The sequence below is a fragment of the Silurus meridionalis genome, chromosome 4, assembly GCF_014805685.1.
Source record: "Silurus meridionalis isolate SWU-2019-XX chromosome 4, ASM1480568v1, whole genome shotgun sequence".
Classification (NCBI taxonomy): domain Eukaryota; kingdom Metazoa; phylum Chordata; class Actinopteri; order Siluriformes; family Siluridae; genus Silurus; species Silurus meridionalis.
This window is the reverse complement of record NC_060887.1, coordinates 7536048-7553354: the sequence shown is the minus strand read 5'-3', so window position 1 is coordinate 7553354 and position 17307 is coordinate 7536048. Positions and strand designations below refer to the sequence as shown.

The following is a 17307-nucleotide window of genomic DNA, read 5'->3' as shown; positions in this document are numbered from 1 at the left end:
ACAAAAAAATCTTTCTACTATATAAAACTTTATTTAGGATCAGACTCAAAACAACTCAAACTTTTTAAACTCAAACTCAAACTCAAACTCAAACTCAAATTTTAATTTAATTTTTTTTTTTTTTTTTTTTTACTTTGCTGGACGTAGAGCCCCGAACAAGGAAAATCTTCCTGAGATGTCATGAGGAAGGACCCTGAGAGAAACCGGGCTGGAGAGAGCTCAAGAGACGAGACATCATTACAGTGTGCTGGTGTGGTAGATGACGAACAGTGGTGCGGTGGATGGTGGTTAGAGCGGTTGTTGACAAACACACACACACCACACAAAGCAAAGCCACGATATTCCGGTTTTCTCCATCCAGTAAAGTAATGGTGAGGATTTTTAACTTTTTTTTGTGTAACGTGAACAATCCTCTGTGGGTCTGTGTAACAGGAAGAGAGAGAGAACATGGGGTTAGAATGACACCACAGTGCAGATCAGAAGGTGTTTTGGTGAGATCCAGACTCACCTTGTGTCACGCTCCTCACACTGAGCAGCTGCCAGGCACCGTGGAGGAGGAAGTGGGTCCAGGAGGATCATTCACATGTTCAAGGTTTCAGAAAATCTATCTCTAAGTGAGCCAAGCATGTGTGTGTGTGTGGGTGCTTTTTGTTTGCTTTTTGTGTTTTTGTTGGAGGTGTTTTTCTTTTGTGTGGTTTTTTATTTGTTTGTTTGCATTTTCTTTTCTTTTTATTTTTCTTATTTTTTCTTCGTTTTTCTGTTTTTTTTTCAGGGTTTTTTTGTTTTTCATGTTTTTTTGGTGGTTTTGCATGTGTGTTTGTATGTGTGTCTGTGTGTGCATGTGTGTGTGTATGGTTGACACACGAGCCATTGTGAGACAGACATTGTTAAGTCTTTTGGGGACATGAATGCGCAGCCACGTCTTGAAAATCTCCAGGATCTCCAGGGTCTTCCGTTTCTCCGCATCGCCCCAGGGTGGGATTGAGAGCGGTGAGAAAGAGCTCAGCTCAGTTCTGATCCAGCAGGTTCTGGATGGGGGCTCAGCCCACAGCTTTACCTTCCATCACGTTCTTGGTGTGCTCTTGTTGTTATGGTTCTTGTTGCTGCAGATCCCATCGAGCTTGATGAAGTTGTAGCTCTGATTTTCTCCACAGTTGGAAATGTATACTCTTTTTACATAAGCTTTCGGTTTCTCACTGTGGCAGGAGACAGAAATGTAGCCGAAAAAAATCCAAGGTGTGGCTCCAGTGACTCACTTTGGCTCATGCGTTGCAAACACACACGCACACAATCACAGACACACACAATCACACACACAATCACACACACACAATCACAATACTCAAGCTTACCCAAGATAGATTTAAAGAGAGATAGATAGGTATACTTTTTTTTTGGTAAACGAGATGTACAACACAGGGTCTATAAAAGGGAAACTGTTATAATTTGGTTAAAATGACGAATTCAATCAGTTCATGTCAATCAGACACCACAGGAGTGTTTGGATTGGACTTGACTAGAAATCAGACAATATAGTTGTTGTGTATGCTGACAGAGAAATAATACGCAGCAGAACGGTTGAGTTGTGTTAACTCACATGGTCTTTACTCAGAACTGCCATTACTAATACAGCACTACATACACCACTAGAGGGCAGGCTTATCACAGAATGCTGATACCAATAGTACATATATTACAATAGTGAAAGATTTTTTAAATCAAATCTGCAAAATCAAAAGGCGTCGTTTGGCGCCAGGGTAAAAAGTTTGGAGAAATTTCAGTATAGCGGCCATATATAGGCGATATATTTGTTTGTGTTTCATCGGGTGTAAAGACGCCTCTATAAACTCCGATCAGTTCACCGGTGGTGGTATTGAATACAGGTGAACCACTGTCTCCAGCTTCACCAGTTACATTCATTATAAACTCACCAGGACTCATTTGTTTTCTAATGTTTGAATTTGGACTACAGATTTGACCTTCGCGCTTTCGAAAATTCCCGTTGGCGTCTACGGTTCGAAAGAATACGCCGTTTTTATTGGTTTTACCGACCTGATTGTGTAAGCCCTCACCAAGAGGCGTAGTATCGCCATATAATTTGATAAACGCCTGATCTTTAGCTTTGTCGCGGTTACACAAATCTTCAAATCCAGCTTTATAAACCAGTACAATTTCTTCCGTCTTGAAAACGGCGAGCATGTTAGAATGGTAAGGATTTGCGTCCTCGACGACGTGTAAAGCGGTCAAGACGTGGCTATATACATAATAACAACCACGTCCAATTTTGATATAATTTTGTTTATAATTTCTTATTAATAGTGTACACTGTGTTTCCTTTGGAATCACCAGCTTTTTACTCGCATCATAATTTTTTAATTCTCCACTTTCGTAAATTAATGGGCCGTTCGTAGACTCAAATTTATTGAAACATTTGTCTAAAAAATCTTCCCCACCCCGAGGGGAATCTGACTTATGAAAAGACGATAAATGAGAAACTTCTTTATCGTGGTCATTTTCTGAATTAAACATAGTGAATAAGTTCCTCCTGGAAACCTGCAAAACGAGAAGAAATTAGTGTGAGCACTAAATCTATGCTGCTTGAAGCTGTTGCTTTAACCAATCAGACACTCCAAGCGATTTGGACACTCCAAGGTCCCCTGGAAGTCTTCCAGTCGCCGGCATTTTCGCGCCCATTGACAAGAGAAAAGACTACTGCAGCCTGCATCTGTAGCAAACTGCACAAGCTCAAATATATTCAGGTTGGACACCACTGAAGAGCCGCCATTGTGGAGTAGTAATAGAAGCAATATTCACAGTTTTTTTCAACCAGTTATATACTACAATCATTACACACACGTCTCAGAACTACAGCAACAAATCTGCCTCACATGGTTTCATTCACATGCTGTCTAATAAACAATTTAAATATATACATCAATTATTTACAAAGAAATGTCACGAAAACTTTCGACACTCACCACTTCCACTTCTGTCATCACTTGCAGCAACTGGGAAGAAACTTAAATCCCGATTCATTTTATATCATCTGTCAGCCAATCATCGATTAACAGGTGGATCTAGAATCTCACCTACACACAGCCAAAAAAGGGCAAAACCACACCTAGAGGTGATTAACTCCTTTGGCTTGAATGACATAACTGAAGAACTTCCAAGAAACCAGCTGTCTTCATGCCAACTCAATGCCTTTTAAAAAATACTTTCACTTTTCCCTACTGAATTATTCGTAAGTCATCACCAACTGCTAGTTACAGAATTTTACCGTGAATATGGAGACGAATAACCACCCGAGGTATTTATACAATTTATTATCTACTTATAAGCTGAAGGAGTTATTAAGAGTAGTAAAGTCTCGACTCATAATGAAGCTGTTGGAGTTCAATCCTGACGCTGTTTTTCCTTGAATTTCTCCTTTGAATGGTCTCCTCCCCAATGCATCAAATTCATGTTGAGCCAATTATTCAAAATGGAGCTCAGTATTTACGTCATTAGGAAATGTCTACAACCGCCGTCTCACTCTGGATAGAACTAAAACTGGATCATGCTACAGAGCGCCAATTCAACGGACAAAAACTTCCAGCCAATCACATTCCAGCATTTCAGGGAACACCAGGAAATAAACAGACAAGCATGAGGACGCGAATGATGGTGACCACAAGAGACCTAAACATGACAAAGGACCAAATCGTTTTTCTAAATAAAACAACATTTAAATAGAGACCAGGCCAACCCTGAACGTGACTCATCACCCGGTCATTAAATCACAGCTAGAGCTTTCACAACCTATTTTATTTGTTATACAACCTTTGTTTCATTTCTTACTTTCTGATCGCTTTCCTGGAAATTGTTACGTTTTTGTACAAGCGTTCTGAACATTCCATTCTGCATTCAGTCGCCGTTTGCTGTTATAACAACCTCCACCCTTTAGCAGTGGTGGACGAAGTACACAAACCATGTCGTTAGTTAAATTAGATACTCACTTGGTAAAATGTGACTCCGGTAAAAGTGTCCCTTTAAACTTTCACTTGAGTGAAAAGTACAAAAGTTTTTGCCTTCAAATGTACTTAAATATCCAAAGTACTGATTTATTATAACTATAATGTTCCTGTTATAATTTTTATCACAAGATTCTTTACTTAATCACCTCAGTTCATGTGAAAAGACTCGAATGTGACTCTCAGCACACTGATCTATTAATAGAATGATATCAATGAGTCAAACACTGATTAATTTCTATTACAATTATCATAATTCTTTGCAACTACTTGAAAGAAATTGTGTAAATAAAACCACGTGTGTTGTGGCGAGTTCGAGTTTGGAGTTTCTTCATCATTTATTTCTCTCTCAAAGTTCTTCTTGCTGTTGAACTGATGCTGAACTGTGTGTTGGTGTTAAGTAGATACGCCAAACGCCAATCGAAACAAGTTAAAAGCAACAAGAAGCAAATTCACCACTTGCTCTGAATTATTTGCGTTATTAATTAACAGCAATAGCTTTTAGCGTAAAAAAAATAAAAGAAAAAAGGAATAGACAAACATGCGAGCGAGGTGCGAGGTGCGCTTGGGGAAAAGCATAGCGGATCGCAGATGCGGGGAGGAGAAGCGCAGGCGGTACAGGATAGCGGAGCCCGAATGGAACAGTAAACAAAGAACCCATACATTCAGCCGTACGTAGAGTCCAACACATGCAATAACGAACAGGGAGTGAATGTGAGAGAGGGGTTTATGTAGGAGCGGGGTGGAGTGATGATGAGCTTCAGGTGTGCATAGGTGTGCATAGTGGTTATGTCTGGAGCTCCAAGGAGAGCAGAGGCATGAAAGCCACAAAAGGGGCCATGGCAGGTGGATCCCTGACATTACCCCCCCTCCCCTTGAGGGGGCGGCACCTGACACCCCAAACCCACAGATGCTCGGAGGGCCAGGGCACTCAGAGGAGGATCCTGGTGTCCGTCCAGGGTCGAGAGGGACCTGGTCAGAACCGCCGCAGAAGCGGGGAAGACCGGGAAGGAGCGCAGGAACCAAATGATGCCCATCCCAAAGACACGGGACGGAACCACACCCCCAGCGGAGTTCCGAAACGATGCGTAGCTCATCGCAGAGGCCAGGAATGGAGCGAAACCACCCATGAAGATTGGAGCCAGGACAAAGGCCGGATACGGAGAGATGCCTCCAGCAGCAACCGGGGACAGAGAGCTGCTTGTAGCAGAGACTGGAGACGGAGAGACGTCTTCAGCGGAGGCCGGAAGCGAAGAGATGTCTCCAGCATAGGACAGGGGCCAAGCTGCACCCACAGCGGAGCCCAGAGGCCGAGGAACGGCCACTGCGGAAATGAGGAACGCAGTGACACCTTCGGCTGGTCTGTGAGCCATGACGATGCCTTCAGAGGAACTCGGAGGTGTGGCTTCGCCCGGAGAGGAGCCCAGAGGCGAGACGTCTCCTGGAGAGGGACGCTGAGGTGTGACTTTGCCTTCAGACGGTCCAGGAGGTGTGGTTTCACCTTTTGGGAGAGCTCAGAGGAGAGATGTCGCCATCGGAGGAGTTCAGAGGCATGATGTCGCCATCGGAGGAGCAAAGATAATTTGTTAGTTGTTATTACTGATACAAAATATATCACTAACAGGTTATGAAATGTTTGACAATAATACTTTATTTTATGAGTTTTATATTAAAATTCATATTTTAACTAACATTTATTCTTCTTATATTATATTATATTATATTATATTATATTATATTATATTATATTATATTATATTATATTAATACTCAACATTTTTATCCCTTTACAGTTATAATAAACATTAAATAAATGTGACCCCTAGTGGCTGACTGCTAGAGGCTCAAAACAACAGTTCATTTTAAACTCAAATTTTATTCTTTTTTTTTTTTTTACTTTGCTGGACGTAGAGCCCCGGTGATCAAGGAAAATCTTCCTGAGATGTCATGAGGAAGGACTCTTGAGAGAAACCGGGCTGGAGAGAGCTCAAGAGACGAGACACCATTACAGTGTGCTGGTGTGGTAGATGATGAACAGTGGTGCGGTGGATGGTGGTTAGAGCGGTTGTTGACACACACACACACACCACACAAAGCAAAGCCACGATATTCCGGTTTTCTCCATCCAGTAAAGTAATGGTGAGGATTTTTTTTTTTTGTGTAACGTGAACAATCCTCAGTGGGTCTGTGTAACAGGAAGAGAGAGAGAACATGGGGTTAGAATGACACCACAGTGACACCACAGTGCGGGTCAGCTCAGTTCTGATCCACACTGTAAAAAAAAAACTGTAAAAAAAATCTGTAAAAAAAACGGTGAAAAGACTGGCAGCAGGCCTTCCAGAGATAATCCGTTAAATTACAGAAATAACCATTTTACAAAATTACTAGCAAAAAACTGTAAAAATACAGAATAGACTTTATGGTCAAAAGTACTTAAATTACAGAATATTCCTGTAATAAATAAATGTTAAACTATAGAAAAACAGATAAATTCCGTCAAATAACATAGAAAAACAACCGACTGTCAGGTTAATCACTATAAATTTAAGGTTTTAATTTGTTATTTTATAAAACTGATCTGTCTATTTACATTAATTTACTGTAAAAGTATATTTTTCCTCATGTACAATAACGATGAAATAAATCCCGAAAGCACATATTTGAAAAAGCTTTGTATATTTAATCTCTGTAAATTCAAAGGCATTTACTGTATAAATACAGATATCATTAATTACAATAATTAAGAAATGTAGTATAAAAATATACTCAATTCATAACACAGACAAACGTCTGTAGATACGTCTTAATAGTTCATTTTCCAGACATATTACAGTTGAACATGTTTAGACAGTAGAGCAATTATTAGCTGCAGAGGCTTGGTAGTAGATGCTGGAAAGTCTGCTAAGAGAGCAATACAACAGTCCAGTTTGGAGAGAACAAGACCTTGGACAGGGAGTTCTGTAGCACGGCCCAAAAGAAAGAATCTGATCTTCATAATGTTGTACAGGGCAAATCTGCAGGATCGAACCAGTGCAATTTATATATGCGTCAACAATAACACCAAAGTTAGATCAGCTGAAAACATGAGCAGTTCTGTCTTGGCAGGGTTGAGTGATGATCATTCAACATACAGCAAGATATTTCTGTCCAGGAGGCAAAGATGAGAGCAGCAACTGTCGGGACATTGTCGTAACATTGTCCAAGTAGACAATACTTTTAAGTGACTCAATACTCAAATTAGTTTTAGCTATTCACTAATCAATTCCCAATAAGTTTCCAAACTTCAAATAATATATAAACAAACCAAATGAAGACATCTTCCAGTCAGGAATGAGAAGGAGCGAATAAGCTTCATTGCAGTCACTCTCGGGAGAGAACCATCCTGACAGCAATGGCACCCGTCAGCTTTCACATGCGAGTGCGAATTCACGTGGCAAATCTTTCACTTTTTATACCCCGAATTTACATAATATTCTCTAACTTCTCCACCTTACTACTTTACGTACACCAATAATTTTGCGAGTGTTTGCATATCCCACCTTTTGCTAACGTGTTTTCTGGTACGTTTGTACCTTTTCTTGGTAAAAATCCAGAAGGCCTCGTTCACCTCCATACATTTCTAATTTACATGTACAAAAAACATCTCTTGATATGTCTTTAAAAGAAATCCCCTGAGCATGCACTGTTGCACATAATGCAACAGATTGTCTACCGCAATATTCACACCTTTTCTTAAAATCTCGTCTGGGTTTTTTTTTTCCCCTATGTCTGCAAATCATCCTGCATCTTAAGCTCATGCTCTCATAGAAACATCTTACTCCCTGTTGTACCTCGTATACACATTCTTGCAACTATTCTCCTCTGTTCTTTATTATTTGACGATGTGTTGTGTCTATTCACCTATTACTCTTCTCATTTTTATACTTATATATTTTTTTATAGGATTTTTTCACTTAAGTTTCTACTTCTGCTTTGTTTATATATGTGCATATGCTGTTTGAGTGGAGTTAAGGCATGTTGCCTGCATGCTGTTTGCTTATTTTTCTATTTTTATTTTATGTTATATTTTCCTATCGTTTTCTACGCCCTTTGCCTGGTGTACTTGGTCACCACTCTTCCAGTTCATACTCATGGCACCTCTACATTTTTCCCCTTATTTTTCTAAAACTGCCGTTTTTTCTAATCCCTAACCCAATCAATAAGCCGTATCTGCTCACTCACCTTTATAACATGCATTACATTCACAAGCGTTTTCATTATAAAATGGTGATGGTTATATGTATTAAGCTTAGATTTAAACTAATATAAGCGATGTTATATGTTATCTGAAGCATATTGCTAAATGATATTAGATATTTTTTGATTTTGCTACTGATAGCTGAAGCTGACCTAAGATAAATTACACGGGTGAACTTTATGCACCCTATTGTGCAAGATGAGTCAAGACGTCATGTGGGCGCTCTGTTTTCTCCACATAGCCGAGGTGTTTAACCACATAAGCAGCTCCATACATGACTTCTGACTGAATTTTGCACTGTGCATGATGCACCTGCACTCACCAACCCTATTAAACCTGTTATTGCTGTTATTATTATTTTATATTATATATACAACTACTTAAAAAGGTGCAAACGTTTAGATTTAATGCTCCAGAAGGAACCAATGCATTAAGAGCTGGGGGTGAAAACGTTTTGAATTTGAAGATCGAGGTAAATTCCGGGAAATATGCAAGTATCTTCTGTTCTGAAGGGCAGTACTAAATGGAAAAGAAATACATTTGAATAAAACAAGAAAACTCTTGACATCGTGTTTCATCGCTTGTAATTCATCATGTTTCTTTTTCTGTAGCATCAGTGAATGTTTGCACCTTTTTTACAGTTGCGTTTGAGTCACTTAATTGTCCTCAGTGTGAAAAGATTGATCTTAAAATCTTAGTCACTGCTGGAAAGTGTTTAAAATATGTAAAAGTTGCTGGAAATTTTCTGCCGTAGAGCCCCACAGTCCACAGTCCACAGTCCACAGTCCACAAGAACAATATTTATGACTTTGTATTGCAGTCACACATTACATACATATGTTCCACTGAGACAATGATCCAAAAGATCAGCTGGAAAGATTCACGTACATTTATATAACTGACTGTGACTTAGCTGCTTCATTGTAGAACACAGGGTTGTTACTGGGTTACTGGGATGTCAGCTTGATGTCTTCTGTAGTATCCTCAGATTCTTGTAGTGAAAAAGCACGTTATTATCTTAAACATTACCCAGAGGAACAGCCTGAAACTCATTCAACCCGTTGTGGGCGGAGCTAATTCGGCGCCAATTATGAATTTGTGTCAGTATGCGCATGCACGGAGCCAAACCGAAATCTTCTTCTTATTGTTCTTTTATGGCGGTTTGGGAACCAACTAGCAGGATGATCTGAGCAGCGTTGGTCTAGGAGACCAGGAGAACCCGTGCAAGGAATCCAAAAAGTGTTTTGTTGGTTGGCACTAGTGATGTTTTTAGTTGCAGTTTGTTTTTTTTATTTTGTTTTATTTTGTTGCTTTTATTGATTTGATTATTTTGAGTTCTTTACTGCTTAAAAATGTTAACATGTAAGGTTTTTTCAGTTAAAAAATATATAAAAAATGGGAACTTTCCATACTTCCATACTGGACCAATGCCTTATTTTTAATAAAAAAGAAGAAGTTTGTAGTATTTTAGATTTGAGTTCTGTGTAATTTTTTAAACATTATATCGTATTATATTTAATTCGATTTTTGGATATTGTAGGAATTGTTACTGAAAAAATATAAAACACAAAAACCTAAATTATTAACTTTTTGTTTACTGGGACATGGGCAAATACCACATTTTAATTTATAATACTTTAGGGTATAAAATAGACATATCATGTCTTTATGAATGATATATGTTGTTAAGACCTTTGGGAAAATCATATAATGGCAAATAATTGTTAATAATAGCATTTATTTGCAAGACAAGCTTAAAAGAGTAGTAAAAGAAAAAAACATTGACTTAATGATTACAAGAATATTCTGTAAATCTTAGATATCATTCTATGTAAAAATACAAATTATTTTTACATTTTTTATTATTAAAAATAATATTTTTATTATTTTTAGCTGTGTGAAAATACAGCTAATTTCTTTTAAAAACCAGAACATTTCTATAATATCAAAACACAATCAATTTTTGATAAATTGAATGATGGAACATTAAAATACAGAAAATATATGTAAAACAACAGCCATTTTGTTGTAAATTAAAAAAAGGTACATTTCTATAAAATAAAATACAGAATTTAACTGTAAAAAATTTTTTTTTTAACAGTGCAGCAGGTTCTGGATGGAGGCTCTTGTTGTTATGGTTCTTGTTGCTGCAGATCCCATCGAGGCTGATGAAGTTGTAGCTCTGGTTTTCTCCACAGTGGGAAATGTTCAGTCTTTTTACACAAGGTTTCGTTTTCTCACTGTGGCAGAAGACAGAAATGTAGCCAAAAAAAATCCAAGGCGTCGCTCCAGTGACTTACTTTGGGCCTCAGAAGGGAAACTGTTATAATTTGGTTAAAATGACGGCTTCAATCAGTTCATGTCAATCAGACACCACAGGAGTGTTTGGATTGGACTTGACTAGAAATCGGACAAAATAGTGAAAGGTTTCTTTAATCAAATCTGCAAAAACAGAAGACGTCATTTGGCGCCAGGGTGAAAAGTTTGGAGAAATTTCAGTATAGTGGCCAAAACGGGTTTTTTTATTGTTTTTTTTTTCAGGGGGTGTAAAGACGCCTCTATAAACTCCGATCAGTTCACCGGTGGTGGTATTGAATACAGGTGAACCACTGTCTCCAGCTTCACCAGCTACATTCATTATAAACTCACCAGGACTCATTTGTTTTCTAATGTTTGAATTTGGACGACAGATTTGACCTTCGCGCTTACGAAAATTCCCGTCGGCGTCTACGGTTCGAAAGAATACGCCGTTTTTATTGCTTTTACCGACCTGATTGTGTAAGCCCTCACCAAGAGGTGTAGTATCGCCATATAATTTGATAAACGCCTGATCTTTAGCTTTGTCGCGGTTACACGAATCTTCAAATCTAGCTTTATAAACCAGTACAATTTCTTCCATCTTGAAAACGACGAGCATGTTAGAATCGTAAGGATTTGCGTCTTTGACGACGTGTAAAGCGGTCAAGACGTGGCCGAAGCCATAATAACAACCACATCCATTTTCAATATATTGTTGTTCATAATTTATTATTTCTATTATACACTGTGTTTCCTTTGGAATCACCAGCTTTTTACTCGCATCATAATTTTTTAATTCTCCACTTTCGTAAAATACCGGGCCGTTCGTACTTTTTAGTATTTTAAAACATTGTTCTAGAAAATCGTCCCTACACCAAGGTGACATGATACTGATAGGTGATGTACCGCTGTGCTTCTCGAACATGGACATAGCAAATAATTTCCTCTGGAACACCTTCAAGATGAGAAGAAATCAGCGTCAGTAATCAGTCGTAATAACTGTAATGTTCATGATCGTTACACACGTCTCGCAACTAGACCCGAATCTCGGTACGGCCCGCACTCTTCCGCCCACCACGCACTCTTCCGTCTAACACACACCATGCTTTTATTCATGTTCTGTCTAATGTACTCTAACGATTAATACTTTAGATGAAAGACAAGAACGATCGGCAGATCGCACGTTATTTTTTCATAGATCATTTACAATAAAACTTTCGACACTCACCACTTCCTCCTCTGTCATGGCCTCCAGCTGCTGAGAAGAAACTGAAAAACCCGAATCGTTTTATCTCGTCTGCCAGCCAATCATCTTTTAACAGAAGGCGAAAGGATCACGAAAGCCCACCCACACCCAGCCAAAAATGGGCATAACCTAGCCGCCCGGAGGCGATGACATCGTTCCTGTGGTTTATTGCAATCATCAAGACTATTATCCTCTATGCAGTCACTGCACCGGCCTGGGCACGAGATGCAGAGTAACTGTCAAGACACACCCCAAGCTTTGAAAAACATACTTTCACTTCCTCTTATTTGTAAGTGTGGTGGCAAAAGAACACCTAATGAATGTGTCCAGGCTGAACATCCACATATAGAACACAAGCAGAGAAAAGATGATGATGATGATGATGATGATGATGATGATGATGATGATGATGATGATGATGAGGATGAAGATCAGGAATGTCTCTGTTCTCAGTCATGTTTACATCACTGACTCCCTCTGTCTCATCCATGTTAGCTTTACTTCTTGTTTCTTTTCTTTAATTTGCTGACAGGAATTCTTTTATTTTTTGGCCTAAACCTTAAATACAGTTAATAATAATTACATTTCGTATATCTGTGTCATATATCACATTAATCCAAATCAGGTAATGCAACCTTGGTGTGTCAGGAAACAGAAACAGGTCAAGAAGTTAAAAACTTGCTAAACTGTTCAAGGACAAGAACGCAAGAACCGAGCAAACACCCTCACAGTTGGTGTGTGTGAACCAAAGTCTTGTAAAATAGATTGTTTAGCGAAAAAAGTAACTGCTGTGCAGTGTGGAAAAGGTGGTCTTTGGTGGCCATGTTGAATACTTGCGATGCTGGGAAATGGACACTGTTGAGGTGTTCTCCAACCACAACATATAATGTAAATTAGTGGATTAGATGAAAATGATGGATTCCTGAGAGGGACAGTAGAGTCAATTATTAATCATTTTATAATCAGACCATCCAGAGTCCTAGAGATTTAATGCTCTATATGAAAACCCAACCATTCTTACCTCCTGGTCTGTTCTTCTACAGGGACGACCTTAGTCACAGGACTGCAAATTATTCTACCACTACCTTGTGGCCAACGGCTACAAATGACACACAGCATAGTTGATTTTCTACTGGGTGCTCCAATTGGTGCAACAATGCCCTCTACTGTTATTACTCGATACTGAAGGTCTTCACTGCACTCCTGTATACTGTAATAATTTATAATCACACTCTTTCTTGTCATACATCTTATTCTAGACTGGTTCTACTCAAGGTTTCTTCCTTTTAAGAGAGTTTGCTTGTTATTTCCCCTTTGGTTTGTTCATTAGAGTGCTACGTTTACATCTGCGTTTCTGTGTATTCTCCTGTGCAAGAACTGGAAATGTCCACACTGAAACAGGATAATGACGCTTTTTAACTTTGAAACCACCCGTCATTCACTAAGCAAGTTAAAGTTACTGATGTATTTGTGTAGCATATAAGTTGAATTTTTATTTATTTTTTCTAAATTACAATGCATTTACAAGAAGCAAATTTTCACTTGCTCCGAATTATTCGCATTATTAAGGAACAGCAACAGCAAATTTGCTTCAGGCGAAAAAAAAAGGAACAAACAAAAATGTGAAATAAATATTAGCGATAAGTTCTAAATGTATCACAAGTAAAAAAAAAGGCAGTGTTCTAAAGAGGACAAAAGATACATAGGATTTTAATACATAATCCACAGATGAAGAAACAGAAACACAATCTGTGCTAGAACAACACCCTATACCACGTTGGGGTCAATTCTGAGGGTTCTTTTCTTTAAGAGCAGCTCTGCAGGTTTATTGCTTAACCTACTCATGGAGTTGGATTTAATGTACATGATCTTTCATGAAAGGAGTCTACACCATCGGCTACAATATAATACAAGTATATTATATATATTGTATAGATAGATACAATATAGAGTTTTTTTGCCACGGAAAAGTTTTTAGGGATATTAACATTCCGGTTTACCAGTAATATAACAAGCTGATGTAAGAATAATATTTGATTTAAAAAAATATTTGGGGAATGCTTGCTAATGCTGTGCTATAAAATGCCTCTGGTAATGCAGTTCTAAGAAAATCACTTCAGTTTTACCTGTTGTTGAAAATCTATACCCCACCACCGTGCTTTATTATCGACATATACCCAGGGTTTTGTGAGTTTACAAAGGCAGAGGATAAAAATATGATGGGTGGATGTGACTCTTTAACCCCAGCCAATTGTTACATGACACAGTAAGTGCAGTAGTCATTTGTCATTTTTCTAAATAAAACAACATTTAAATAGCAACCAGGCCAACGTAGGACCTTTCGAGGACGCTGAACTCTTGTGACTCATCACACGGTCATTAAATCACAGCTAGAGCTTTCACAACCTATTTTATTTGTTATACAACCGTCGTTTAAATTCTTACTTTCTGATCACTTTCCTGGAAATTATTACGTTTTTGTACAAGTGTTCTGAACATTCCATTCCGCATTCAGTCGCCATTTGCTGTTATAACAACCTCGAATCCTTAGCAGTGGTGGACGAAGTACACAAACCATGTAGTTGGAGTTAAAGTAGATACTCACTTGGTAAAATGTGACTCCAGGAAAAAGTGTCCCTTTAAACTTTCACTTAAGTAAAAGTACAAACGTTTTTGCCTTCAAATGTACTTAAGTATCCAAAGTACTGAATTATTATAACTATAATGATCCTATTATCATTTCTATCACAAGATTCTTTACTTAATCACCTCAGTTTATGTGAAAAGACTCGAATGTGACTCTCAGCACACTGATCTATTAATAGAATGATATCAATGAGTCAAACTCTGATTGATTTCTATTACAATTATCATAATTCTTTGCAACTACTTGAAAAAAATTGCGTAAATAAAACCACGTGTGTTGTGGCGAGTTCGAGTTTGGAGTTTCTTCATCATTTATTTCTCTCTCAAAGTTCTACTTGCTGTTGAACTGATGCTGAACTGTGTGTTGGTGTTAAGTAGATACGCCAAACGCCAATCGAAACAAGTTAAAAGCAACAAGAAGCAAATTCACCACTTGCTCCGAATTATTTGCGTTATTAATTAACAGCAATAGCAAATTCGCTTTAGGCGTAAAAAAAAAAAAAAAAAAAAGAACAGACAAACATGTGAAATAAATATTAGCGATAAGTTCTAAATGTATCACAAGTAAAAAAAAAGGTTGTGTTCTAAAGAGGAAAAAACACTGAAAAGTTTTTAGGGATTATAAAATTCCAGTTTACCAGTAATATAACCAGCTGATGTAAGAATAATAGGTAAAAAAAAAAATATTTGGGGAACATTTGCCGATGCTGTGTATTATATTATATTATATTATATTATATTATATTATATTATATTATATTATATTATATTATATTATATTATATTATATTATATTATAATCAAAATTTTTTATCCCTTTATAACTATACTGAATATGAAAGAAATGTGGACAATTATTTAGTGTTGTGTTTTTTTTCCTCAGCTGTAGACTAGTGGTTGATTTAAATATTGCAGGGGCAATCATTTATAACTGTGAAATAATAATACAAAAAAATATTAATGTCTCTAATTGAACATTTAATAATAAATAAATAAACGAATTTTATTTTGCAATTTAATTTCAAATATGAAATTATTATTATTATTATTGTTACTATTATATCATTACTATATTTGCATTATTATTATTATTATTATTATTATTATTATTATACGTATAATTAACTGTTTACGGAGTTTGTAAACGTTTTATATATATATATATATATATATATGTGTGTGTGTGTGTGTGTGTGTGTGTATGTGTGTATAATTTGTTAGTTGTTATTAAAATCACTAACAGGTTATGAAATGTTAGACAATAATACTTATAGAGTTTTATATTAAAATTCATATTTTTTAATTAACAAATAAATTTATTCTTCTTATATTATATTATATTATATTATATTATATTATATTATATTATATTATATTATATTATATTAATCAACATTTTATCTTTTACAGTTATAATAAACATTAAAGAAATGTGACCTCTAGTGGCCGACTGCTGATATTGCAGATGGCAATCATTTTGAAATGTGAAACACTCACAAAAAAATCTTTCTACTATATAAAACATCATTTAGGATCAGGCTCACAACAACAGTTCATTTTAAAGCCCAATTTTATTAATTTTTTTTTACTTTGCTGGACGTAGAGCCCGAACAAGGAAAATCTTCCTGAGATGCCATGAGGAAGGACCCTGAGAGAAACCGGGCTGGAGAGAGCTCAAGAGACGAGACATCATTACAGTGTGCTGGTGTGGTAGATGATGAACAGTGGTGCGGTGGATGGTGGTTAGAGCGGTTGTTGACACACACACACACACACCACACAAAGCAAAGCCACGATATTCGGTTTCTCCATCCAGTAAAGTAATGGTGAGGATTTTAACTTTTTTGTGTAACGTGAACAATCCTCTGTGGGTCTGTGTAACAGGAAGAGAGAGAACATGGGGTTAGAATGACACCACAGTGCAGATCAGAAGGTGTTTTGGTGAGATCCAGACTCACCTTGTGTCACGCTCCTCACACTGAGCAGCTGCCAGGCACCGTGGAGGAGGAAGTGGGTCCAGGAGGATCATTCACATGTTCAAGGTTTTAGAAAATCTATCTCTTAGTGAGCCAAGCATGTGTGTGTGTGGGTGCTTTTAGTTTGCTTTTGTGTTTTTGTTGGAGGTGTTTTTCTTTTGTGTGGTTTTTATTTGTTTGTTTGCATTTTCTTGGTTTTTTTTCTTCGTTTTCTGTTTTTTTCAGGGTTTTTGTTTTCATGTTTTTGGTGGTTTTGCATGTGTGTTTGTATGTGTGTCTGTGTGTGCATGTGCGTGTGTATGGTTGACACACGAGCCATTGTGAGACAGACATTGTTAAGTCTTTTGGGGGACATGAATGCGCAGCCACGTCTTGAAAATCTCCAGGATCTCCAGGGTCTTCCGGTTCTCCGCATCGCCCCGGGGTGGGATTGAGAGCGGTGAGAAAGAGCTCAGCTCAGTTCTGATCCAGCAGCTTCTGGATGGAGGCTCAGCCCACAGCTTTACCTTCCATCCCTTTCTTGTTGTTGCTCTTGTTGTTATGGTTCTTGTTGCTGCAGATCCCATCGAGCCTGATGATGTTGTAGCTCTGGTTTTCTCCACAGTGGGAAATGTTCACTTTTTTTTACATAAGCTTTTGTTTTTTCACTGTGGCAGGAGACAGAAATGTAGCCGAAAAAAATCCAAGGCGTGGCTCCAGTGACTCACTTTGGCTCATGCGTTGCAAACACACACACACACAAAGCAAAGCCACGATATTCGGTTTCTCCATCCAGTAAAGTAATGGTGAGGATTTTAACTTTTTTGTGTAACGTGAACAATCCTCTGTGGGTCTGTGTAACAGGAAGAGAGAGAACATGGGGTTAGAATGACACCACAGTGCAGATCAGAA

At 37.7% G+C, this 17307-nt stretch overlaps 1 protein-coding gene and 3 long non-coding RNA genes across 4 annotated transcripts; 1 reads left to right on the top strand and 3 right to left on the bottom strand.

Annotated features, from left to right (window-relative positions):
• Nucleotides 1-384: 384 nt before the first annotated feature.
• On the bottom strand, nt 385-3121 carry LOC124384103. The gene is made up of 3 exons (XR_006925344.1): nt 2979-3121; nt 509-2553; nt 385-421 (listed from the first exon to the last, which is right to left on the bottom strand). It is a non-coding gene; the product is annotated as an uncharacterized LOC124384103 (long non-coding RNA).
• Nucleotides 1012-10693, top strand: LOC124384105. The gene is made up of 3 exons (XR_006925346.1): nt 1012-1074; nt 1537-1541; nt 10373-10693. It is a non-coding gene; the product is annotated as an uncharacterized LOC124384105 (long non-coding RNA).
• On the bottom strand, nt 3831-16559 carry LOC124384104. The gene is made up of 3 exons (XR_006925345.1): nt 16399-16559; nt 16281-16313; nt 3831-3843 (listed from the first exon to the last, which is right to left on the bottom strand). It is a non-coding gene; the product is annotated as an uncharacterized LOC124384104 (long non-coding RNA).
• Nucleotides 10613-11809, bottom strand: LOC124384083. Its single transcript, XM_046846634.1, has 2 exons — nt 11777-11809; nt 10613-11503 (listed from the first exon to the last, which is right to left on the bottom strand). The coding sequence occupies exons 1-2, from the start codon at nt 11792-11794 to the stop codon at nt 10613-10615; spliced, it is 909 nt and encodes a 302-aa protein (XP_046702590.1). The 5' UTR covers nt 11795-11809.
• Nucleotides 16560-17307: the final 748 nt, after the last annotated feature.